Source organism: Pestalotiopsis fici, assembly GCF_000516985.1.
Source record: "Pestalotiopsis fici W106-1 unplaced genomic scaffold PFICI_Scf_3, whole genome shotgun sequence".
NCBI lineage: Eukaryota > Fungi > Ascomycota > Sordariomycetes > Amphisphaeriales > Sporocadaceae > Pestalotiopsis > Pestalotiopsis fici.
Window position 1 is genome coordinate 5,497,085 of NW_006917093.1, and position 24,425 is coordinate 5,521,509.

The window sequence follows — 24,425 nt, forward strand, 5'->3', positions numbered from 1 at the left end:
CATCAATAATATATACCTCGAAGAACTTTAAAATCAGTGGCCCAGGAATGAGCATCAAGTGTGCACCACTACCATAATTGACCGCTGAGGCGTCTCCTATTAGTGTGCAGATCCCATGGAAGAGGGGGACATGGACTGTTGAGGCTATCACCTACCTACAATGTCCATGGTCGATTGGACAACAAGGCATGCCTGAAGATTTCAGTTCGGACTCAATTCCAAGTGCTGGACAACCGACTTACCCAAGTAAGTACAGCGAATCCATCGTCCCAGCCGGGGCTTTTGGTCATGAACAGCCTCACGTATAGACGTATCGCCAAGAACGCAGAGGAAAACGCAATGAGGGCCGCATTGAGATTGCGCTGACCAGAACCTCTGTAGTCGTCCGTCTCCCAAAAGTTCGTCGCATCAGGATAACTGCTGGTGTTCATCGTTGCCAAAGCAATAATTTGAAAAAAATAAAGTCTTATGCACAGTAATAAGAAGAGTAAATGTGTGGAACCCATTGCAATTGTGGGTCAGGTTTACCCAATGTCTGGATTTTATATTTCACATTGATGTACAAGAACCCGACTTGGCGTCACGGGCCGTTGCTTTGAAACGGGGCCGGAGAAACCACCCAAGCCCTGGTTGGCAGAATGTTACTGCACAGACTGAAGGGACATATTCCCGAGCCAATCACTGAAGGCAAAGTTCTTGAACCGAATAGAACTGTGGTTCGCGTTCTGCGGGCAACGCATATGGTTACAATACCCCATCTCTTGACCCTCGTCTTATGTCATGGAAATGCAACACTTGCTACAATATGATTTCCACCATTGTGCGGCCTTCAAGATTGATATACATTGTTCAGTTACATATATCACCAGCGTATCATTGTTGATAGAAGAGCGAATGAGGCATGTCTTTCATAAAATTAACAACCTTGCCTACAAACACGCCAGCTCAGAGATGGAGTGGTGATTTGCCGCTATACTGAACTCTGATACCATGATCACAAATTATTTCGATTCTCGTTGTAAAGTGCAAGTCTCTTGTTTTCCCACAATTCACGTGAATACATGATAATTTCGACGCTGATGCTGCCCTGGAGCCGAACAGTTCCGAACAGCCCCTTCCAGTATCGAACCGGGGTCGAGATCCTTTCATGAGAGGCGATTAGAGAACCGGGAGAATTGAGCCAGGAGGTGCGGGGACTCGCAGATGTGGCTTTCGCTTTCACATCCTAATGGTGTAGAGTCATTTGAGTCCATGCAACCCGTGGCAGGGACGATGCAACGCCGTTCAAAGTATTCGACTCATGCGGCTTGAAGCCTTGACATTTGCCAGGATCTTCCCCTCTTGAATACTGTCAGGCCCGACTTGACCAATGTAATTGTTGGATTAGCAAGCCATGAACTTCTTGATAATCACTTCTTGTTATTCTATCACAAATAGTGCAAATGAATGACCCCGAAGCAGGAGCTGTCATATCCAAGTTCACTACCAATATAGGCAAAGCCAGCGGGTTGACATGCGTACATAGGTACCTAGACATCAAAGGCTTAATTATATGAAAGTAGCTCTGCTCACGGTCGAACCATTATGCTTGTTTTCCCATGCCAGGTCTTTCAAAGCCCTTCTCCGCGATGATCCAAAGCTGTCCTACGTCCCCTCCTCGTATATGCATAACCCTGTGATAGCACCGCAGAAGGTGGTCATACTTATCGGAATTTTATATATGCTGGAAATATCCTAGAGCCTCCCTCGAGCCGAAGCGCAAGATGAAGAGTAACGACCCAGAATACATGCCTAGACACATGCATTCGTATCATATGATTGGCGGTGCATTCGCTTAGACCGCCGAGCCAGTCGGGGAGTATTTCCGAGCCGCTTTTCTTGGTATTGATTGAAATAATTCTTCCAGGTAAGCAAACAGACCATTCTGGCCGGAAATATCATTCACATCCCTGGCACGCGACGCTGATTGGTGTCCTGGCCCGTCTCTCTCTTTCGCTCAGCAAAGTCCTTGCGGCATACCCAAGTTCCCCGGATCTATTTAACCAATGATCGCCTGCAAATGAGAAAGGTATACCATCAATGTGCCTCAGAACCAACATACATCCGCCCGTACTCGGTTTAGCGCCATGTGTCAACCCATGTTATAGTAGTATTTATTTCCCCTCAGGTTGTGCCGCAGTATGATCCTGCTCCCGGCCGGGGAATAAACTGCTAGGGTCTTTCCTGGGGTGACGAAGCAGCATATCCGTCTGCTGGGGATCAATAAAATGACCCGGAATATGCAAACTGGGGAATATAGGGAAGCGACTACCAGACATATGACAAACCATCCACACCAGCCGGTGCATCCTAGCTTATCTCATGTGTAGTTATGAACATGACCAAGCGAGGTGGACTATTGATTACTTGCCCTGGTGCAAATGTAGGGAGGAGTGTACGCGTGTTGCATCTACATAATTAGACATCGTTTTTGATGACCTGCAGGAAAATGGCGGCTCAACCAAGAATATTAAAGGTCGCCTGAGCGAACGGACCTGGTTGTCCATCTACTCCAAATAGAAGGGACTCGAGCAGTTTTCCTTTCTCGCAAGTCACAACAAGCAAAAAGGTTTAGGTCAGTAACCATGATTTCCAAAGGCCTGAGCACCGCAGCAGCACTCTTGTTGCTCGCCAAGACCGCTCCTGCAGCCACGGCAGGAAGCAAGGTTGTAGCCAGAGCCGTTTGCACGGATCCCCTCGTGCGGAAAGAATGGTAAGCCAAAAACCCAGTCACTTCAACAGCAAATTTTGCACATACACACCGGTCAGCGAAAGAGGGAAAGAATGAGGACTAACGAAAAGAGTCCCTTGATTCAGGAGATATTTGTCACAGGATGAGCAATTCGATTACCTCGACGCGGTCAAGTGCATGATGTCGACGCCAGGGAGGACGTCGAGTCTGTACTCTGGTGTCGTCTCCGCCTATGACGACTACCAAGCCCTTCACATTGCCATGACGGAGCACATACATTTCAACGTGCGTACATCTAGTGATGGATTCAACATTCAGCCTAATAGTACTTTTCGACTGATCTCAGTTAACTAGGGTCCATTCCTCCCTTGGCATCGTGGCTTCCTGGCTATCTGGGAAGCAGATCTCCGGGCTACCTGCGGCTACACCGGCGCTCAACCGTTCGTACCCATTACTGCCCTATAAGAGCTGAATGGTCGTCTTGGACAATGAAATATTCTGACAACATATGATAGATATTGGGACTGGACACTTGACGTCGTGAACGAGGAGGGCTGGGCAGCGTCGCCCATTTTTGACAACGTGTACGGCTTTGGCGGCAACGGAGCCTACATTGAGGATGTGAGCAATCTGACGCAGACGTCGGCCGTCGACGACCTGCCGGGTCGTACCGGCGGTGACTGTATCGTCACGGGGCCCTTTGCCAATCTCACCGTGTCCATGGGCCCAGGCAACAGTACGACCAGTACGCCGCACTGCCTGCGGCGCGACTTTACGCCGTGGCTCGCGACGCAGACTCTCAACAGAACACTCGCAAATTGGCAGCTCGACGCCGATGAGTTTGCCGTTTACGACCGCCGGGTACAGGCGCTCGACTTGACCCTTTCCGGAATCACCACTCATGGCGGTGGACATTTCGGGGTGGGTGGTATGGTCGGTGAGGTACGAACTGCTTGTCCCAGACGTCAAGCCCTCCCACTCTTCTCTGCGGGTGATTGAAACGTTGCTGACTCAAGATACTACTGTTGCCGCAGATGTCTGATATGTACTCTTCGCCAGGCGATCCATTGTTCTGGCTGCACCATGGGAAATTGGACCAGGAGTGGAACAAGTGGCAGCGGCTCGGTGAGTGCCCTCCCCCTTCTGCCTGGAGGCTGAATGCCTACATGAAGTTGGCAATGTGACTTACCTCATCGTAGACTGGCCCAACCGCTTGACGGATATTGGAGGGCCAGACGCAATGTGGGCGTATCCGTACAATTTTTTCGGCGACATCCCGTACGTGAATATCACTCTGGCCTACCAACTTGCTTATGGGGAGCTCGGTGCAACGTTGAATGTAGGCGAAGTGATGGATCCTGAAGCCGGGGCATTGTGTTATACGTACGAGTAGACAATTGTCGTCTGAAAGGCATACCATTTGAATTTGGGTATCTGGTCATGCATGTACGCAGTGTTGGGCTCCGGGGCTCTACAGCAATCCCCGGGCCACTTTCATGATGCTTCCTTCAACCAATATATGCTAACGAAAGAGGAAAAGACCGACAGTAATATAAATGGCTTCTTTTTTCTAAGCATCATGGAATATATAGAGTAGTATTTTTTTTATTTACTTTTGTGCAAAAAAAAAAAAAAAAGTCCCCGCACAGCTCAGGTGTCAAAAGTCAAAATCCAAAGATTGAATGGCGTCTCACCATCCCAGGCTGCTAAGCGAATTGTAAACCTACGGCCCAGAGCCTATATGTATAAGAGTAAGTAATGTCAAACCTAGCAGTGATAACCGAGCACCCGTCTCATCACATCCTGAACACTTCAGTGGAATGTAACGCTCTGCACACGCGTATGACCAATTATCATACATTTCGCTAGTTTTATCCACGATTTTCTAAAGATTTTTTCTCCCTACTGACGTCCTTTCTGAATGCTGGGTCGTCACTCCAGCACGTTTTGACCTCCTCTCACTGGCGAATGTCCCAAACATCATAATCGTTTGCTCGTTATCATTGTTCTTCTCGTGGCCTCTTGTTTTTGCAAGCGACAATGTTGCTTCGTCCTGTTGCGTATTTTCCTTGCCTTTGTGGCGGCGATGATGGTTTGTTTGAACGCGTGTTTGTGCTTTGCAAATCCTTTCCTTGGCGGGCGTCAATGATGTCTTAGCACGCTGGAGGCTGCTGAGACATAACATCGCGCAATTAGACGTTCTACTCGCCGCGACTCGCTACTGCGGGGTTCAAGTGAGGGGGCAAGAGGGGGGTTCTTGGTCAGTTCGTGGCTGATTGAGACTTTTGGCGAACCCCTCAATTGAACCCCTCAAATAACCCGCCAGTTTTGAGTCGACCATCTCGCTCCCGAAGCTCTTTGTTTTGCTTTTTTCTTCATCTTTCCATCTTCAAGCGCAGTGCTCAGACCTCTATGCCAAAATTTGTGCATGCGATGCCACAATCACACCATTGGCAAGCGCGGAACCGATGATGCATTGTTGATTGGGATACGATACCCAAATATACACCAAACAGTATCGAGCATAACTTCTGCACGACTTGATCGGATCCAAAGCCATCGTTTGGAGTCTGTATCCGAGCGCCAAATTCAGGGTCGTCTAGACTGGACTTTTCTCTATATCAACAGGGTATCTCATCTGCAAAAAATAAGACAGGATATCGTTCACGCAAAACACTGCGTGGCCCTTCGAAAAGCGAGGAATGAATATCTCTTTGATGACTGGAATTGGAATACTACAGAGCCGCGCCTTAATCAGAAGAGACTACTGATTTTTCGGCACGAGCTCGCATGTGATTGGCATGGGTTTCGAGGCAGCGTGCCATCAGGTGGGTGACTAGTGGTTTCCATGTTAGCCATATTGACGGTTAAGGAGGATTTCACCGCGAAACAGAAGTTGAGTGAAAATCTTGACATAAAACTTACCTGGCCAGACAGCAGATTTATCCATCATATATGCCGTCAAGCGCAGAATCTTGGCAGCAAGCCCACTGTGGTCATCCATCTGGAGCCGGGCGTCGATTCCCGTGGCCATAGTCCCGCTGGCGCTCACTAGCTCCAAGCTCATTTTCATCTCAGCGCTACTGATGACTTCCTGGATTTTGCCGAGAAGCTTGACATCCTCTTCCTCGAGGAGCATAATTGCTGGGACCTGGGTAAGGTCGACTTCGTCTTGGCCGAGGACTCCAAGATATCGACCCACGCGATCTTGCAGCGTTGCCACCCACTCAGCCAGAACTTGGGCGCAATCAAATGCGCACAAAGCCGATTGCATGGGCAATTCTCTACTGGTAAAATCGGCAAAAGTCACACCGAGTTTGTCGGCCATGGAAAGCGAATCGGCTGCGTAGAATGCTGCCTTACGTAGGTGCTTCTCCCGTCTAGACGTTACCCGGCTAGATCCTGGCTGCACTATGGCTGCTGACACGAATTTGGACGAGGCGAACTCTGGAGACGATGATTGTGTTGGCGGGGACTCCACAAAGACTGAGCTGGCTGCCGAAGCGTCAGAAGGGTCCGTTGATGATTCCGCATTCGAAGCTGGTGAATGCTCCGCATGTTGTATTATCTCCGACCCCCGGGACAGCTCATCAGCTAGGCCGTCCCAGTCACGTTGCCAAAACTTTTCCTTCGAGCGCGACAAATTTACAAATAGTCTAACATATGCGAGATCCAGGAGGGGTATAGAATCAGCGGACAGAGGTCCCATGCCAAAGGGATTTGGTCGTTCTAGACTATGATGAGGATTGCTTGCCCATGCGGCTTGCCACGCTTTGAGTGCGGGCTCAATGTGGCGATGCATCTTCTCCGTTTCCTCATTGGTCCAGACTTTGTTATGGTGGCGCTGTCGAGTTTCCCATATATAATTGTGCAAGGCATTGATCAAGACCAGACAGCCAAAGGTGGAAGGTCGCAGCTCACTTTTGGGCAGATCGCTGAGACTGACAGATGATCCGAAAGGTTGATGAACATTGGTCATGGCTATCTTCTGTTGCTTATCATTGGCGCGCAGGAGCTCACCGAGAGCATCGTGAAAAGACATGCGGTTGTGACCGGCCGCACGAACGCCGCCTTTGAGCTGGAAGGCAGCTGTACTTTCCGCTGCAAAGAACTCTTCGTCACAGGGCAAGTCCAGTAGAATTTCGGAATTCGTCAGGGCTGGTTGGTGGTTGTAAGCAGAAACCAGCAAGCTAGAGAGGATAAAGATGGTATAAAGGGTGCGCTTTCTCTCCTCCTTCGTCTTCCACTTGAGCCATTCGGCGTGATCCTCGGACTCAATTCTGATCCCACTCCAGTTTCCTTCGGCATCGTTGATCTGGGGATCATGGTTGTCCGGGGTGTCCAACTTCAGACAAGCCGCATCAGCTAGGCTAACAAGGGCAGCACAGTGCGTTGAAGCAATATCACTAGCCGTCTTGTCACCACAATTGTGCCCATAGATCACGTTCAGGAGCATGGCCTGCACGAGCCAGAGCGGAGTGTGCAACGAGGATTCCGAAGAGCCGTGATCTGACATGGGCGTTCGGCGAAAATCGGCCTTTCGTACATCTGCTTTGCGACGTTCCTCTAGATAAAGCTGTATCATCTTCTTGGCCATTTCGAATAGTTCCTTGGATTGAGACAGGTCGTGTTCATAGAGCGCGCCAATAGCTGCCATGGACAGCATTAGGCACCCACTACCACCCACAGGGCTGACCTTGGAATTTGATGATTTGGTTGGCGTGTCGAATGAGAGGGTCGGAACATGCAGAAACGGTAAATGAGGGTGGAAAAAACGAAGATAAGAGGCAACGTATCGTTGCAAATCATGAGTGCTGGGCAAATTCTTAGCATGCTCCGGGATATTCTCTCCATTTGGCTGATTCTGGGGGGACATCGGAGAATTTGGCGTAGGGAAGGAATATTTGCGCCCACCAAACAGTGGAGCGCATTGCGAGAGGGCACTCACGATTGCGGCCCTGGTTGTATCTGTAACGGTAGAAACAGGGGAATGTCCATGATGGCCACCAAGCGACGTAGGAGTCTCGGGGCCAGTTCCAAAGCTGTTCAGAGCTTGGTTCAAATTCTGCGTGTTCAGCCCAGGCATGCCGGATGGGCTCAGGGAGCTCATGGATGGCGGTGGCGTCGAAAAGTACACATTGTCCATGGCCTTCTGGGCGGCCGCCGGTTGGGGAGACACTGGAGCACCTGTCAGGAGATCGGGAAAGACCGAGGGGCTAAGGTCCAGGAATGGATTGCTCATGGTCGTGGGCGGTCCCATGATGGCAGGTTGCCACATTGAACTGGTCACAGCGGTTGCTCCTGGGTGGTTGGACCCGTCGACCATGACATCACTGATGCCACTCTGGCTTGTTGTGCTCATGGCTGAAGGTGAGTTGCTCTCTACAGCATTCTCGTTTGGGTTGTTAAAGGACATGTTCTGCTCGAAACCTGTCAACCAGTCAAAATTGTCGTCCAAGTGCTGGCTACCAGCCACGTCATTCATGCTGGTACCAAAGGGGGACATTGGATCAAGGGCCATGGAATGAGGCGACTCGCTGTAGTGAAGCGCATTCGGGTTGATAGTAGTGCCGCCGGGTTGTCCAAAGAGAAGATTCTCAAAGTCAAAATCGGGCTGGCCGAAGCCCATGGGCGGAGCAGTGCGCAGGCCTGCGCCAAAGTCCAGATTGTTAATACCGTGAGTGTCCAGTTTGGGAAGTCCGTGGTTTATGCCGCGCTGGCCCATAACAGAAGACATACCGCCAAAGGTGTGGTCCAGATTGTGGATTGGTAAGCCGATAAGGCTGGCATGGCGGTTGTGCGAGGGCTGACCATGGCCTCTCGCAACCTGAGCGTTTGCAGCTGCAATCATCTGCATGGCAGTATTATCGACATGACTGATTGTGTTGGCCCTCGGCCTCATGGAGGCGGCGGCACTGGCGGCGGCAGCAGCGGAGGCATTAGCATTCGCGACACTGTTCTGCCGAGCCCGGCTTTTGGCTGGAGCAGTACTGCTTGTGCTTTCACGACGGTTTCTCGGTCGAGACGATGGGGTCGTGGTCTGGTGCAACTTCTGCTGGTGTCGCAGGAGCAAATCTCGTCTGGCGAAGCATCTCGAGCATTCCGGACACTCGAATGGCTTCTCTTTGGTGTGCGATCTCTCGTGCCGTTTCAGATGTTCCAATCGGGCAAACGAGCGCTGACAAGTCGCGCAAACATGAGGCCGAGGCTTGTCAGTCTTGGGCGGCGGGAATGTTGGCGGCGCCTTCGTGGTATTTACCGTAATGGTTGACGCTTCACGAATTGAAAAATTAGTCAAGTATACGCAAGAAACGACTTGTATAACTGGTGAGGCTACGACAAACTACTCCCCTCCTTGACGGCGGTGGCGATGGGAGGCCAGAGGATAGAGTGGAAGAGGGGCACTCGAGATAGGTAGATAGGTTCAGCGTACCCGTTTCATCTTTGGCAGCGGCATTGGGCGCGGCAACAGCAGCAGGAGGAGAAGAATTGGACATGACTGCCGAGAGAGAGGGAATAAGGATCACAACTTCGACCGAGATCTTCTTGAGAGCAAGGCGCTGGGGCGAAGTTGCGAAAGAGAGTAGGTCAAAAAGGCGTCAAATTCAGGGTCGTGGCGGGCAGTTGCTGGCTAGATAGTTTGAAGTGGGATGGCGGGCGGGCGGTGGGCTGTTACAAGCAGTATGATGTTTGGTGGGGGAGTTGGAAGTTGGCGGGCAGCGAGCGCACACCAAACGGTCGACAGACAGGCGGGCTTATTGGAGGGGCGTCGGCGGAATCGGCAGCTAGGGGAGAGGCAGAGGAGAGCGCGTCGTCGTCGTCGTGGCTAATGGCTGCGTTCGCATGCTATTGTTCAACCGAATTGACAATACGAATTTTGTTGTCTCTCAATCTCTTTTTCCCAAATCGAATAGGGGAATATGGAAAAAAAAAATAAGTTTACTATGTCAAGAAGATACTTTTCTAATTGCTTTGACAGGCAAAAGAGTTGTGTTGGAATTGCAAAGAGCAGGTAGTTCAATTCGAGCTAGGACACGAGACAGTTGCTCTCCATTGGCGCTCCTTGCTACGCTACCGCGGGGTCAGTGTGAAGCACAGTGCAGAGGACGGACTGCCGTTACCTGTGAGTGGACTGGAAATCAGCTAAATGATCAAGTGACGCTCTGGGCGCAACCACGAGCCTCTGTACACTCTACTTTGAATCCAACAATGGGCAGTCAGCGCTCGAGGCCCTGTCGAACGCAAGGTAGCCGGCTGGAGCTGGGCCGGGGTTGATTAGTGGCCGCCCAAAGGGACGACGTCGTTCAGGGATACCGAGTTTCCACTATATCGTAATAGGGCAGCGTAATTAGGTACCTAATGTCTATAATGTGCTGTTACCTACCTACTTTACCATGCATTTGATACTTGCATGTATGTGGGCAGTTAAATGGCGCCCCAAAGGGCCAAGAGTTATTCCGTCTTGGTCCTTTTCTCTCCCTCGGCTGATGTGAGTCATGCTGCCCGGACCAAACGCACATCAATTGATAGCCATGACAAGCCGAAAGACGGCCTATATACAGCCCAGTTTGTATCTGATTCAGGAGAAATTAATCGGCTGCCCGAGTATCGATGGATGCCTCTACTATCCTTATGGTGAATATACAATAAACGCTGAGCCAGAGACCATCCAAGCTCCATTGGACTGGCCGGCCAACTCGGGGCTCACTACAAGAAGACGGCTATGATGGAAACCTTGCTTGGCCTCTAAACGCCGCGGGCTGAGGTTTGCCCGGCCATCATACTATCGTACATGGGATTCCTGTTGGCCGCAGGGATTTTGCTCGCGTACTCGATACTTGGTCTGCCCGTACCCTTGATTCTCCCAACACTAGTCTGTTCATCTTCGCCTCAAGCGAACTAAGTTTCGACCTGTTTCCCATACAGTTTCTGCATGCTAGTGTAGAGTGCCGTTCGGCCTCATTGCCGCAAAGTCGCTCTGTTTCTAATAAGCATGGAACATATTCGACAGTAGGCCGATTCGAAGAAAGTAAGTAGATAATGTAATGTAGTAGATAGGCTGGCTGAGTGCATGCTCAAAATTGCCTAGCACTTGCACATAACATTTCACAGGCATACATATGCAAATTGGCTGCTTCGCTTGTTGGTCCTAAGTGATGTATGTTTGAACTGACACCTTTATCGAGCTGAATCTATTTAATTACTGATTATGTCTACCCACCTACACCCGCACTTCAGATACCTACATATGTTTCAACCACCAGTCGGCTACACAATGCGTGCGTATCCATGTCGACCTTTTAAAGTAATTATCTAAAGGGTGTGATTCCACACCTCTTCTTGCTTCACTCAGTGCGTATCATTGATTCACGCTGCTGCCTCCATTGATGCCGTAACATAATAATGGCCAGACTCGACGATCCGATCCGCCCGTCACCCAGCATGGCTGTGCGACCGGTTTTAGTTTACTAGGTAGGGCGAATTATCCACTTTCTCAAGGGAAATTCGTCACTTTTCGCTACTAAACTCGTATATCTTCTCCGTGAATTATTACTGGTACTAAGTGACAAGATTTATGCCTTACTGATGAATGATTAAGTGAGAATGACTGACCTGCCGGGATTTTCCCGTACACAAACTACTTTTGCAGGCGCCCTACTGTGTAGAATCACTTGCTCGTACACTCAGTTTAGAAGTCACCACTTAATTATGCCCAACGCCACAATGCGATGAATGAGCTTAGCATGCGTCGACGGAGCCATCGGCCAATCGCCGGCATCCGACGCCGAATACCCTCCCTAAGGTAGATCAGGACCCTGCTTGGAGGGGCAGGCATGGGAGGCACCTGACTGGTTGGCAGGCCTGTTGCACTGTGCCGCTTGTGAATCGACCGATACTAGCGTGCTGCAGGCACCTTTCATCGTGTGCCCTTGGGGGTACTACTCAAAGCTGGGCGGTCTTGTCTTGGCCCATGGATCCGCTGTCGTCAGCCTGCTCCAGGTGCCTCCCATGTCTGTCTGTCCACCCACTGTTATTGATGTGGTGTCGTGTAGGTAGAGGTAGTGAGGGTTTGTACAGTATCAAACTGACTGTATCATGGTCATTCCCGGTACCTACCAGCACCTGGAAGCTGGCTGAGCCATGTGCGTTGGGAACAACGTGTTGCTGACCTATCCGACTAGCTGATGTTGGTCCGGTAAAAGTGCGTTCCCGCACATACCGTTCACGACAGACACACACACACGCACACACACACCCTGCCTGCCTGCCTGCCTGCCTGCCTACATCATACACGACAAATACACATACACATAGCCCATCATACCTATATCAATCGGGCTCAAGAAAAAAAAGGGAAGAATTAGTCGGCACGAAAGCTAGCCCCCCTTCTGCATTGAAGGCATTGCGAGGTCGATGCTGATTGCTTCATCTCACTTCCCGGCCCTGTCTATTGCCCTCTTAGCGCCTGCAGCCAACATGCACTCGGGAGCCCTCGCTCTCTGCGTGCTCGTTTCACCACACCACCCTTTCCCACCCACCTGCAGATTCATCCACCCTGGTCCTCCGGCCGTTTTCTCCCCAAACGTACCATTCTGCATCTGCTCCGTGTATAGCAGACGATATTATTAACAATGCCAATCTAGAATTCATATCCAGCTCCCCATCGCTACTGCGTGCTATGTAGTAACCAGCTAGCCGGCATGCCTCCGGCCAACTCGTACTCGTCCAGAGACAAAGTCTCCATTGTCAGATGAGTTACCAGATCTGACCAGCAACTTCAAAGACATGTGCAAAGAAGTAAGTACACATGAACGACCTACCATGCCAGTTGATTATTTTTCATACAAGGGCTAGGACGGGCTGGCATTGCCATGCATGGCGCTATCGCGCTATTCCCTGGCCTATTCCACAACCACACTTCAGCTAGACGATCCTCCTGTCCATCACCCAAGAGTCATACCTTTTTGTAACAAGCTGGACAAGCGGACAGATCAGGCACCTCGATGCGCTCGCTGCATTCATCTCCCCCAACTCCACTGTCAAAGCGGCTGGCAGCTGGCTTGCTATCAATAGCCGCCGGGACCTCGAGGTGTTGCTGGTTATACCTTCCTACGTATGAGCTCGCCTATGTATGTATGTATGTAAGTAGATATGTATTGGCGATGGTCAGCGGGTCAGTCCTACATTGGCCTGCCAAGTAGACGCGACTATCCACCGTTCGACCCGCTTCCACTGGACCGCAGTATATATTTCCCTTCATTCTACAAGAACTATGATTGGGCATCTAGGTCGAGCGAATTATTTACACCGACCCGGCCAGAATTTCAGGGCAACATCTTCAGAGACGATCACTGAGCACCAAGTTTGCCCTGATTGTGCTCACACATAGTGCAGCCTCATACGGGAGCGTCTCCATTCTGCGGAGTTAACACCCAACTTTGGAACGATCATTTCTCTGGGGTAAGTGCTCCAAACGTGCGCAGGCGGATGCTAGCATTTGACAAAACTTGATAGACTTTCCGCACCAACAATAGATACAATCATACATGTTGCACCAGTGATTATACAAGCAGACCGCTCATGTATAAATCACTAGCACGCAAGACACAAGAAAAAGTCTTACCTATCGTTGCCCAACCAGAATGACTAGCTCTTGTCGTAGATGAGCTATTTATAAGAATGCCGATAAGTTTTGTGCTAGGCCTACCGAATCTGGATGGCGAGGCACTACGATGCCACCAAGGCGCGCAAAACACAACGCTCCTAAGCTCGCAGGAACTGTTCTCGCCGCTCGGCAGGAATTGCATGCTAGTACGCTACCAGACTGGCGGCTTCATCTTGATGCTGATTCAGAGGTGACGCCGCGTTGGTGGATCCTCATGAATAGGCTCTGACTGCTGGGGGCCGATTCCCATGCAACAAGGCTTCCTGCGAGTCACAGGCAACCCAAATCCCATGTTCATAAATCAAGAAGCCAATCGCCGGTCGCGGAAGCACTTCTACGACCAGGGCATCGTGTTGGAACACAAGCGACTGCTTGTGCCAACACAGGGCTTTTTTACTGGGTAGTAACACGACAATTGTACAATATGACGAAGCATCTTCCTTCTACCACACGTACAAAAACCTGGTGCACTCAAAGCCAATAATAATGAACGGAAAGGTTCGTTTTGGAATTTCAGCTTACCAAACTTTTCAAATTGCACTCATGCAACGCACAAAGTTTTCTGACCATTGAGTTCTGCTTAGATATTACGCCCAAGGAGCCAAGAGCAGCTGGAGCCTCGAATGGAAAGTAGCCATCGGCTTCCTTTGACCGAAATCTGTGGCCGAAGCTTAGGGCAGCAATGGGTCTTAGCAATATGGGGTATCAACGGCTTAACCCATACGAGAACCCTGTCCGAGCACAGACTGCCGCACTGCTCACACTGGCTAGACCTGGGCAGCCAAACTGGAGCACACAGGGCCAGGTCTGCGAGTAGAGCGTAACTGTGCCAGCAACATGCATCGTGGATGGAGGTCCTTTTTGGCCTGCTGACAGCTATCGTCATTGCATCTCAGCCGGCCCTCTCGATGCCTGCAGAAGTCGGATTCGCTGCCGCCTTCGAGCATACGGCCGCGCATATGCCGCCCACCATGTCGAACCCACCAGGCATGAAGTCATTGGACGAATTGAGCCCATTGGATTGTCACGGGCGAGCACGGCTGCGATCGAACGCACCAAGAAGCGTTATAACTGTAGCCGTACTAAGGTGATTATGCATTTCCTAAACTCTGCGAAGAATACCAAACTGCGAGTTTGCCAATTCCCTCGGCCAGTCATATGACATACCATAGCATTAAACACACAGCCACGAGGACCAGCTTATTACAAGTTGACAAGCACTGACCTCTTGTTTATTGAGCTACCAGCCTGTGGCCCTGCAATGGTGCCCACTGTCCATCAACGAATCGTCTGAAGTTAATATTAAAAGGCTGGCTTCGAGATCGGCCAAAAGTTGCGGGTCTTGTATACTAGTTTAAGCACACAACGAGGCAAATACGGACACGATCCGCGCTTCCGAGCGTCGTCAGACGTGCCAGACAGAGTATCGCTAGTCTCATCACCACAACAATGACTTTGTCATCATCAAAGTCTGGGGGAATTTGGAGACATGAATGCGGACACTTTTGAGCTTCATTCTAGCCCACACATTGACGCAGACCCTGCAAGCCGAGAATTGGAGTTCGTCGCCAATAATGTCGTTGCAACGAATAAGGGGCGGGGATTTCCCTCATCCCAGGTCATAAAAGCTGTGCCTACGAGGTGCGTGCAGTCTGCTCGACCAGCAGCAATACTATTCCCGGCCCTTGCCCACCATGTGTTGCGAGCTCGGGTTTCTCCAAATCTCCGATATTTGATTTTGGCCTGTCAGCTTCCCCGTCAGAGGCCCGGGAACTCTATTAGGTCCAACCTAGACTTGGTAATCTGGGGAAGGCTCCAGGGTCCAAGCTGGGGTAAGCTTGGAAGAAGAGGAAGAACGAGAAGACAAAGAAGGGGACGTGAATGGTCTTCTTAGCCTCTGGATCTTTGCTGCTGCTATTAGACACGCCTCTGATTTAGTACTGCCTAGAGACGCACAAGATTTCCTGATCAGATGGATATATCAAAGGACTAATAATTTGTTTTTTGAGAGTGGGTGCAATTCTCCGCATCCAATTGCCCAACATGACGACCAAATTAATTCTGGGGAGCTTTCTTCCCCCCCAAAAAGCTACCCCAAATGTCAATTGGGCCATCATTTACACGGCCAATTCGGGGCGACATATACCGTGCCTAGGGTCAGCGAACCTTGCCGACTTTGATGGGGAGCAACATCCTTGCCCTCTTTGATCTGCTACGCAATTCTGGGGAAGACTCCTGTTCAGACTTTATTTCGAATATGAGGCTTGAGGCATGAGGCTTGAGGTTTGAGGCTTTGTTTGTTACCTTGTGGATTCCGCCTATCTGTTATTACAGTTGAGATCTGTTGTCTCTTTCTCGGTCGTTCGAACTCTCTCGCCAGGTATACACCGTTAGCGAGGTGCAGTTTTGAACCGAGGCCTAGATTGCCAGATGGGTCGGACATGGACTAGGTTGATGAGATCGTAAAATTATCCAGCTTCCGTAATTGGATATCCCTTCGGGACATCATCTCGCCCTTCTGCTCGGCCGAGTGATGTCTACAACGGACGGGTGTGCGATGGACTGGTAAGTCACAGATCTCATACATTACAGCATTACAAGTTCACATCTCATTGACAAAAATTGTAGGGTTGGGGATTCCGATCATGTTCAGAGCACTGGATCCATTGCCGGGATCGCAAAGACGACGCGATACGCCCCTGCCAGCCACCCCAGCCCATTCCCCAGACTTCCCCATACACCGGCGCTGTAACATAACGACGGATCACGGCTGATTTCAGGATGCCGGCAACCGCACCAACGGTTTAGACCACACCTCCCAATATACATGCAAAGGTCGGCTCTGGTAGCACACAGAGCTAATTCTCTTCGGCTCACCTACTTTAGGATAGGAGAAAGTCGAGTACCGCTCTCTCACAGGACAGAGGTTGCGTACTAGGAATCTTGGCAATACATGCACAGGTACGCAGCAAGCACACATACAACACAACCATGCATACAGTCACGACACCGGTCTGTCCAGTGGCCAGACCACCCTTTGGCCGTGTTCTATGACAAGGAGGACATGGCACTCTGTATCTGAATATGACGTGGCTAGGAAAATGAGCCTCACGATTCTGTCCTCAGGCAGTGAAGAAGAATGGGACACCAGCGTGGCGCTCGTCACTCTATGGTCCCAGTTAACCTTGTCCGGCAGTGTAAAGGAGTCGACGTCCATCTTCTCTTTACAGCCTCAATGTAGTAGATGGGTGGCAATGTCTATGTAAGCTCAATTGGCGTTCAACGAAACGGACCAGGCGTTTCTTTGTGTCCGTCCGAAATAATGGCAAAGCCGACTGGCCACGCACACACACGTGGCTGTCTTGAAATGTGCCAGCCCTGCCTCCTATCATTGGATCGAAAAACGTTTTGGCTAGGCACAACAACATTGGGAAAAAAGATTCCATCTGCCAAAGTAAGGAGTCAACTCATTCGTACTGTGTTCATCATAGTACTTTTCGTCGTTCTCGAAGCAGCAATGAACCATTATGTGGCGTGCTGATCGGATGGCTCGCACTTGAGGCGTTTCTGCAAGATGCCGGTAGACTTGACATGGCAGGATGTCATTACTATGCAGTCTGCAATGCCTGTAGATTTGAGGCGAAATGCAATGTTTTCCCATCGTGTCTAGCCCAAAAGCGAACAACGATCGACGCGTCGCCTTCCAGACGAGAGAGTCTTATGAGCCATCAATTAGAAGGATGGCTAATAGAATAGGTAGGTTAGATGGTAAGGTAGTAAGGTAGGTCCATGGCTCGGCATATCTAAAGGTGGGGCGCACACTCCCCAAAGCGGCAATCTTGTATATGAAGCTTTTATTCCGTACGTCTGCATTCCTGCCTTCCCACCATGCACACAAACCAATGAACAGAGGATCAATCAATATGGGCCTCCTTTAGTGGACTATGCTTGGTGATATTGTAAAAGCCCTCAAAGGTGGTGTCAATCACACACACAGAAGTCATCCTTGATTCTTTGTGGCCAAGCATACCTGCCAGGCAGAGCAACTTTGCGGGATGACCTCACACAACCACCATGAAAAACGCATTCGTCGCCACATTCGGTGCATCATCTTTCCACAGGGCGAATGTAACCACACACGATAGGTTGTGGGAATTTATTTTATGGTTGCGCTCTATATCGTGGTGGTCTTCTTTTTCATGGGCAAAAACCGTCAATGCGGCTTTTGTGTCTTTAGAATTCGAATTGGGGGTGGGAAACCCCCTTCCACCACTGTAATGTCGACGGACGCTATTCTAAGTTAGTATTCTAGGCGACGTCCTATGAGAGAGAAGCGAACCCCCCCCCCAACTAACGGGAGAGACAGTCAAGAGTCTATTTCCACGCGGCGCCGCATATCGCGGCCATTGGACACGGGTCTCGGTCTCGGTAATGTCAGACAATCATCCTTAAACAAACAGACTAAAATAATGACCGTCTTCTCTGAGCATTCTTCTTGGACAACTTGCTCACTCGCCGGTGTCATTGGCACAAATGAACCTGTTCTAGAAGGCCATAAAAAAAAACAAGAATAAGACACTGAAGTCCCCCCCGGTTCGCCCACCTCCCCGCGCCAGTTGGACAGGACAGAGAGGACCCTGGATCTGCTAATGCCCGATTCTGATTCTGGGAGGGAATGATCGGCGGCCTGGGCTTTCTGGCTGCTCTCTCATCTTTTCCCCCTTCGGTCGCCGTGCAGGCCTTCACGATCTCGGTCGCAGAATTCCCCACTCACACGGGTTTTCCTGAGCAAGCAGTATTGTTCGTCCTTTCTTTTGTGTTTCTGATGCTGCTACTGCCTTTTCTTGCTACACGGATTGTTTTGCGTGTGAAATCGTCCCATTATCAGCAAGGTAGGTCCGGTTTACAGGTTTTTTTTTTCTGCCGCACGCGCGCAAGTCCCCCCGGTCCCGGCTTGGCCAAGCACATATGACGAACGGCAAACACAAGAGAGCCGCGCCATAGGACAAGGGTACCTACCATTGGGGGATCTAGAAACGGACTTCATCTAATCCATTTGGCTGAAGGCCTTTGTCGAATAACACAAACGTCATATATTGTTCCGTCGTTGGACTGGAGACGCAGAGACAAGAATGGGACCCATTTATGAATACCTACCTAGGTTAGTTGCTGGTATTCCCGTCTTGTATACTGCAGTGTCTTGCATCTCTGTGTTCCTAAGTACTAGATAGGCATTCCGATCATGACCTTGCAATGACGACACTAGAGATCCACTCAGGACTACTCTGTACTGATCTTCTCGGATCCCACAAAGACAATGAAAAAAATGCCCTGGTCGAGCATTTGGCTCGTACCTCCAGAATGGAAAAGCTGGGGGTTACTTGGCACGTACATATTATACTTTGTACTATTTCCGGCCATGCCTTTTGACAGGAATAACCAAGATATATCGGCAATTGACCTGAATTATCCGTGCACGCGCCACCCAACGTCGATCTATACTCGATATTCATGGGGGAGGGAACTTCAGTTTCTAGCTCATAATCTGCCAACCGGATTTGGCCAACTGATCGTCCTGGCGGCTTACAAGGAACATTGCTTGTGGGGAGGCTTCTGTGACACGAGACTCGAAAAATTGATCGGCCTTGCAGTTGGCTCACCTTCTGTCCTTTTCCCCCTTCTTTTTTTCGGGTATACGTGTAGAACTCAATTCCCATTCGGCTGAGGCGAATCAAATATCCGCACTCAAGTAGGGCATGAAATAAGTAAGTATAAAGAAAACTATCTGCTGTAATTATGTAATCAACTGCCAGTTCTTCATGGGGCATATATATCTTGTCTTGAAGCCTAAGACGACAGTGTGCAGGTCGGCTCTGCAATAAGAAAACTCACGTACTGTTCATCCAAGAATCAAGAGCAGGAACAAGGAGATGGGAACATTGTCACAAAATATATCCAAAGCTCGGGAACTGCCGGATATAAATAATGTTTCAGTTTGGGCAAAAGGTCATGCTCTGCAAGGCGGGCTTACCCTTTTTTCCCTCCTGACCCATGGGCTCATATGTCTCAGATGTGTGCTGGTTGCTGTTGTCGACACACACAAGACATGCGGCTCTGCTGTGCCTTTCTCAACCTGCTTGTTTTTTTTCTTCTTCATTTGTCTTACAGTGCTGCAAGCGCGCTTGTCAAGCACGCATGGCATGGTTGTGGAAGGAAAAACACGCATTCTAGAAAATTCAGGTAGGGCTGCACGCTTCACAGCAGAAATTTGTCTCAAACCCTTTTGCGTGATGTCTTGTCTCTGGAGTGTTTCTCTCGAATCATGCACATGCTTTTTATGTAGGGGGCCACTTTCGTTTTGTCTTGAGAGTTGAGAAACCCTCCATGTAAGTTCCCCGCAAGCTTCTGGATGAACTCTCTGTGAAACTTAAGCTCCGGTGATTGCTTTCCGTTCCTGAAAGTTTCTCATGCATAGAGGCAAGGCAAAGCAGGATTCCCGTCAGACCAGTGCGGCTTCCCAAGTATCTATCAATCACTGTTGTGCAGCTATCTTGGATGCTACTACTTTGTTGTAGCCGTCCAGGTTGCCGGTACTGGTATTTCTGTAGACCATCTTTCAATTATTATACATTCTATTTGTTCTTTCCTAAAGGTCGAAGATGGCCTAATCCGAAATGCTTGTGAATTTATATATTTAAACCAAAACTTTACACTAAAAGTCTCTTCTCATCCCTTAGTCTTGTTTTCCTTTTCCTTTCCCGTCCGCATCGCTATCCGTACCCGCGGCCGTGGTCGAGCCCGAGGGCAGGCTGCTGACACTGCCCTCGACGCGAAAGCTAAAGTCGACGACGCCGACGAGCTTACCAACCCCTTTGACGATACCGGCAAGCTCATCACACACGAGCACGCTGGTGACCTGGAGCACGGCGAACTCGGCGTAGCCGTTCTCGGCCATGTTGCTTGCGTCTAGGAGGTTGATGGTCGGTCCCGTTCCCGCCGACGGCGCTGGCACCTTGATCTTTTGCAGGTGTCGCGTGAGCTCATACGGTTTCGGCACGGGTATATTGGGTGGCAGAGGCTGTCCGTTTAGGAGCGAGTTGGATACCAGGGCGAGAGTGCAAATTATCGTGTCTTTGGTCGAGCTGACATCCTGTAGTAAAGCAGAGAGAGCCTGGTTCCAGGCACGATCTTCTTGGGACGGGTTTTGATGCCATGTCACCGAGTGCGACATGAGGGTGAGATAAGACGTTATGCGCGTCGCACGCTGGATGATATCAAGGTAGGTCTGACGAGGAAACTTGCCGCCAATCGTTGGCTCGTAGCGCTGGAAATTGGCGTGTTGGTTCAAAGACGGGAGTAACAACAGGAGCTTGCCAAAGAGACGGCGCCGCGTCTTTGCTAGCCTATACGCCGGAGTATTCTTGACGTCTGGATCGCCGCCGGTGTCGTTTAGTCGAGATTTGAGCGTCTCATTAATGGCTGTAACATAATGTGCGAGAAGATACATGGTTGCGGATAGATCTCGGCGAAGCCAGGTACGATCCGTAATGGGAGAGGGGAAAATGGTCCAGATGAACGCGACGAAACACCCTCCAGCCACCGTCGCCAAACGATACGGCCCAAACTCATAGATACTGCAACAAAGTTAGAAAACGATACTGGGATAATATACGTGGTAAATGAACTTGCGGGTAGAATGGCTGGTTCATGGACTCGGCTACAGCGATGCCAATCTTGGTAACCTGCAGCTCATAGCCAATGATGAGAGTGAGAGTGACCATTGATATCATCCATGTAGGCATGAACTGGGGATGTTTGATAAAACCGTAATGGATACACATGATGAAGAGCGCATAGAATACAATGACTCCCGGGGCTCTGTGATCAACGATATACCAAGCAATCAAGGCCAGAACCATTGCACCAATTGTTCCGGCTATGCGGCATAAAAAGCCAAAGATTGACTGTCCGGAAGCTAGAGTATTTTTCAGTGGCTGCTAAACATGCTTAACACCTCTGAAAAGACTTGACTTACTCTCGGTCATGGAAATTGACACAATAATCATGGCCCAGACTAATCGCTGCTTAACGAAGAAGGCCTGAGTGGGCTCAATGAAGTCAACAATGGCCACAGTCATGGTGGCGCAGGCAGCACGAATACCAAAAAACGACGCTGGAGAGCCAAAGAATCGATTGACGGTTCTTATTCCGTTACCGATGCGCTCAACCAAGTTAGTAGCGGGAAGATGTTCAGGGTCCTTCTTTGCAGCAAACCCATCGCCAATGTATACGACATTGTTGGAGTCGAAAAAGTCCGCCGTATTCTCGCCCGATGCATCTTCCCCTTTAAAAATTGCCGCTGTCCATTTCTTGAATCTCTTCCAGGTCGGTATGATTAAGCGGTTCTTATCCATCTTGCCACTTGCAACTCTCTCATCGGCGAATTTGACGAGGCTGTGTACTGCTTCGGCGGCTTCTTGTATCTATGGGCCGTGTCAATCCTCAACAGATTCTGTCGAATACGGATTCCTTTTCTCACAAGTTTCTCAATGTATAATAGTAAGTACAACTGTGACTGATCACGGCGGTGCTTCTCGTCGGGGTCGTTATTGAGGCAATCCGAACGTATGGTTTCTGGCTCGTCGCCATTTTCTTGCACAAAGCCTCTTTCCCTGGCCCAAACCATTAGGACCTTGGTTTTCACGTCCTGGAGTTTTGACATCAGCGCAATTCAATTGTATGATTGATTCTTCCACTAGCCAGGTGTGTTCTTCGGCTTTCAACTTTTAGAGAGATTCCAATTGGTGTAGTTGAACTCACTTTGAGAGAATTGATTTTATCTTCTAGGCCTCTTCCAAAGTCAGCATCACCAGGTCTCGAAAGACCCCCTTTTGCCTCGACATCCTCGGCCCCATTTGGCTGGTCCTCTTGCCGTTTCTTGGCCGCTTTGGGTCGTGGTAGTAATTCCAACTGTATCGCAGCGTGCTCGAGCCCTTGATCGACAATCTCGGAGAGAACCTCAAAGGGGTTGTGAAGTTGCCGCATCACCTCGTTCCAGAGCCTCTTCTCCTCCTTCTTCTCGGATATCACCTCGGCGGGCGTGCGGCTGTCCGTGACCCAGTGGCGCCTTTCCGCTACTCTTTGAAAGATGTCAATGAGCGTGCTCATGCCGATTATGGGAATCAGGCACGAGCGAATCTTGAGAAACGTGACTTGCAGATCGGCCGGCTCAAATTTACCCCACGAAAAATCTCGCTTGGCAAACTCCAAGTCGGCCTGCACCTTGCCCGCCAGCTCGCGCATCTGGCTAATGGTCGCCTTGAGCGCCTTGGCCTCGGCCTGGGTGACGGGCTCGGCGTCTGCGCCAGACGGCTTTAACTTGCTCCCTCTTCTGTCCCGGCCATGGTCGACTGCCGAGCTAACATCGTGCGGCTTGGCAAACATGTCCTCACGTTCGAGACTCTGCATGTACAGCTTCTCTTGCTTGATGGCGCCGCGCATTAGCATGATGAGGCCACGCATCTGGCCAAATGTCACCTTGCGGCTGGGCACGGGCAGGATCAAGAGGGAGCACGCGCCGCCAATGCCCAGAGCCGTAAGCATGGTCGTCAAAATCTTCTTGACCAGAGCCTCGGCGGCGGCGGTGGTGGTAATGTTGGGACTGCTTGTACAGCTGATATTGATAAAGATGCAAAAGATAATAACGGGTATCTTTATGCTCGGGTGTTCCGACCGAATCATATTGGCGAACCAGATGAGCACAAAGAGCCAGACGCCCGAGACGGCCGATTGACTCGAATTGTAGGCGGGCAAACCGGTACTGGGATCTAGGGGCCGCGATTCCGTGTGTAGACGTGCCTGGAGAGCAGACCACATGACGAGAAGCGCGACAGCTGCCCCAAGACAGGCAAAGATGATATTCAATGCCCATGTCTGCAGGAATTTGCCGCGGGGAGTAATGGACAATGACAGGATGCTGATAATGCCCACGAGATAGCCGATCGTGGTGTAATAATTGGCAACCCTTGCAGACTGCAATATGGATATAGCAATGGTTGGGGCCACGCCGCCTCTAAAGAGATGTGAGACCATAGCAACGTTTCCGGCTGATCCGCCCTTGGGAAAAATGACTTACTTGAACATCATTAGAAGCGTTGATTTATCAAGGCCCAGCCTGGCCATGATGCCGGGCTTTGGAGGTGCTTTTGGGGCCGCGCCATCATCATTGCCGTCTTGACGATTGTCAGATGCTGGAATGCTACCATCTGGGTCTACATGTTGGTCGCTCGCAGCTGACTTTGGCGGAGTGCTCTTGACACCACTGCTGCTGCTGCTCGACATGTCCGTCCGTCCTGGGCCTCAATCGGCTTCCGTGGTGCCGTCCGAGTCAATCGTGTATTCCCGCATACAGAGCGACGACAGCTTGAGGTGTTCAAAAGTAGATTTGACCAACGCCCAGAAAAGCTAATGAGTCTTAGATGAAAATCATGTTGCATTACACTAAAAAGTCAAAGAATCCATGGGCAAACAATCACCCAGCACAGCGGCGATCGGGAATGGGGATCGGGCCACCAGATTGCCAGAGTGCTGGGTCGCGCTGGGGATGAACGTCACTAAGTCAAAGTTTGAGTTTGGCCGCCTCATCAACTTTGCTGTAGCCGATTGGCTCACCGGCGGGCTTCCAGGGATGTTGGTGGCACTTGGGGAGCTTTCCAGGAGCCCCTAGCAGTTCGGTTGAGTAAGGTACGCAGCACTAACTGGCTAGGTTCTCACTCAGCATCTCCATTTCAGTATTGCCAATGACAGTAGAACACGGAATATATATACTTTGGACTAGAAAATAAGGTAGACTTTCATAAATGCATCCAATTATCATCGTGTTGCACTGAATAGATAGAAAAGTACATCCCATGCCATGAATAAATGAGTATGTACCCACTCCTTGTCGTAATCTGGATTGGGAACCGGAACGAACGCACGGTTATTTATCAGGTAGGTGGGTAGATACCTACATGTTCTCATAAAGGA

The 24,425-nt window shown here is 50.2% G+C and overlaps 4 protein-coding genes across 4 annotated transcripts; 1 reads left to right on the forward strand and 3 right to left on the reverse strand.

Moving 5' to 3' along the window:
- Positions 1 to 147: 147 nt before the first annotated feature.
- Positions 148 to 431, reverse strand: PFICI_05779 (uncharacterized protein; the record flags this gene model as incomplete). The annotated part of the gene is made up of 2 exons (XM_007834360.1): positions 148 to 192; positions 243 to 431. The coding sequence occupies 2 exons, from the start codon at positions 429 to 431 to the stop codon at positions 148 to 150; spliced, it is 234 nt and encodes a 77-aa protein (XP_007832551.1).
- Positions 432 to 2,624: 2,193 nt separating this feature from the next.
- Positions 2,625 to 4,124, forward strand: PFICI_05780 (uncharacterized protein; the record flags this gene model as incomplete). The annotated part of the gene is made up of 6 exons (XM_007834361.1): positions 2,625 to 2,752; positions 2,857 to 3,016; positions 3,086 to 3,171; positions 3,247 to 3,673; positions 3,766 to 3,856; positions 3,931 to 4,124. 6 exons carry the CDS (start codon positions 2,625 to 2,627, stop codon positions 4,122 to 4,124), a joined length of 1,086 nt encoding a protein of 361 aa, XP_007832552.1.
- Positions 4,125 to 5,481: 1,357 nt separating this feature from the next.
- PFICI_05781 (uncharacterized protein) lies at positions 5,482 to 9,228 on the reverse strand (the record flags this gene model as incomplete). Its single annotated transcript, XM_007834362.1, has 3 exons — positions 5,482 to 5,567; positions 5,657 to 9,004; positions 9,165 to 9,228. The coding sequence occupies 3 exons, from the start codon at positions 9,226 to 9,228 to the stop codon at positions 5,482 to 5,484; spliced, it is 3,498 nt and encodes a 1,165-aa protein (XP_007832553.1).
- A 10,902-nt stretch (positions 9,229 to 20,130) lies between these two features.
- On the reverse strand, positions 20,131 to 23,738 carry PFICI_05782 (uncharacterized protein; the record flags this gene model as incomplete). Its single annotated transcript, XM_007834363.1, has 6 exons — positions 20,131 to 21,031; positions 21,111 to 21,372; positions 21,433 to 21,880; positions 21,937 to 22,104; positions 22,218 to 23,469; positions 23,533 to 23,738. The coding sequence occupies 6 exons, from the start codon at positions 23,736 to 23,738 to the stop codon at positions 20,131 to 20,133; spliced, it is 3,237 nt and encodes a 1,078-aa protein (XP_007832554.1).
- Positions 23,739 to 24,425: the final 687 nt, after the last annotated feature.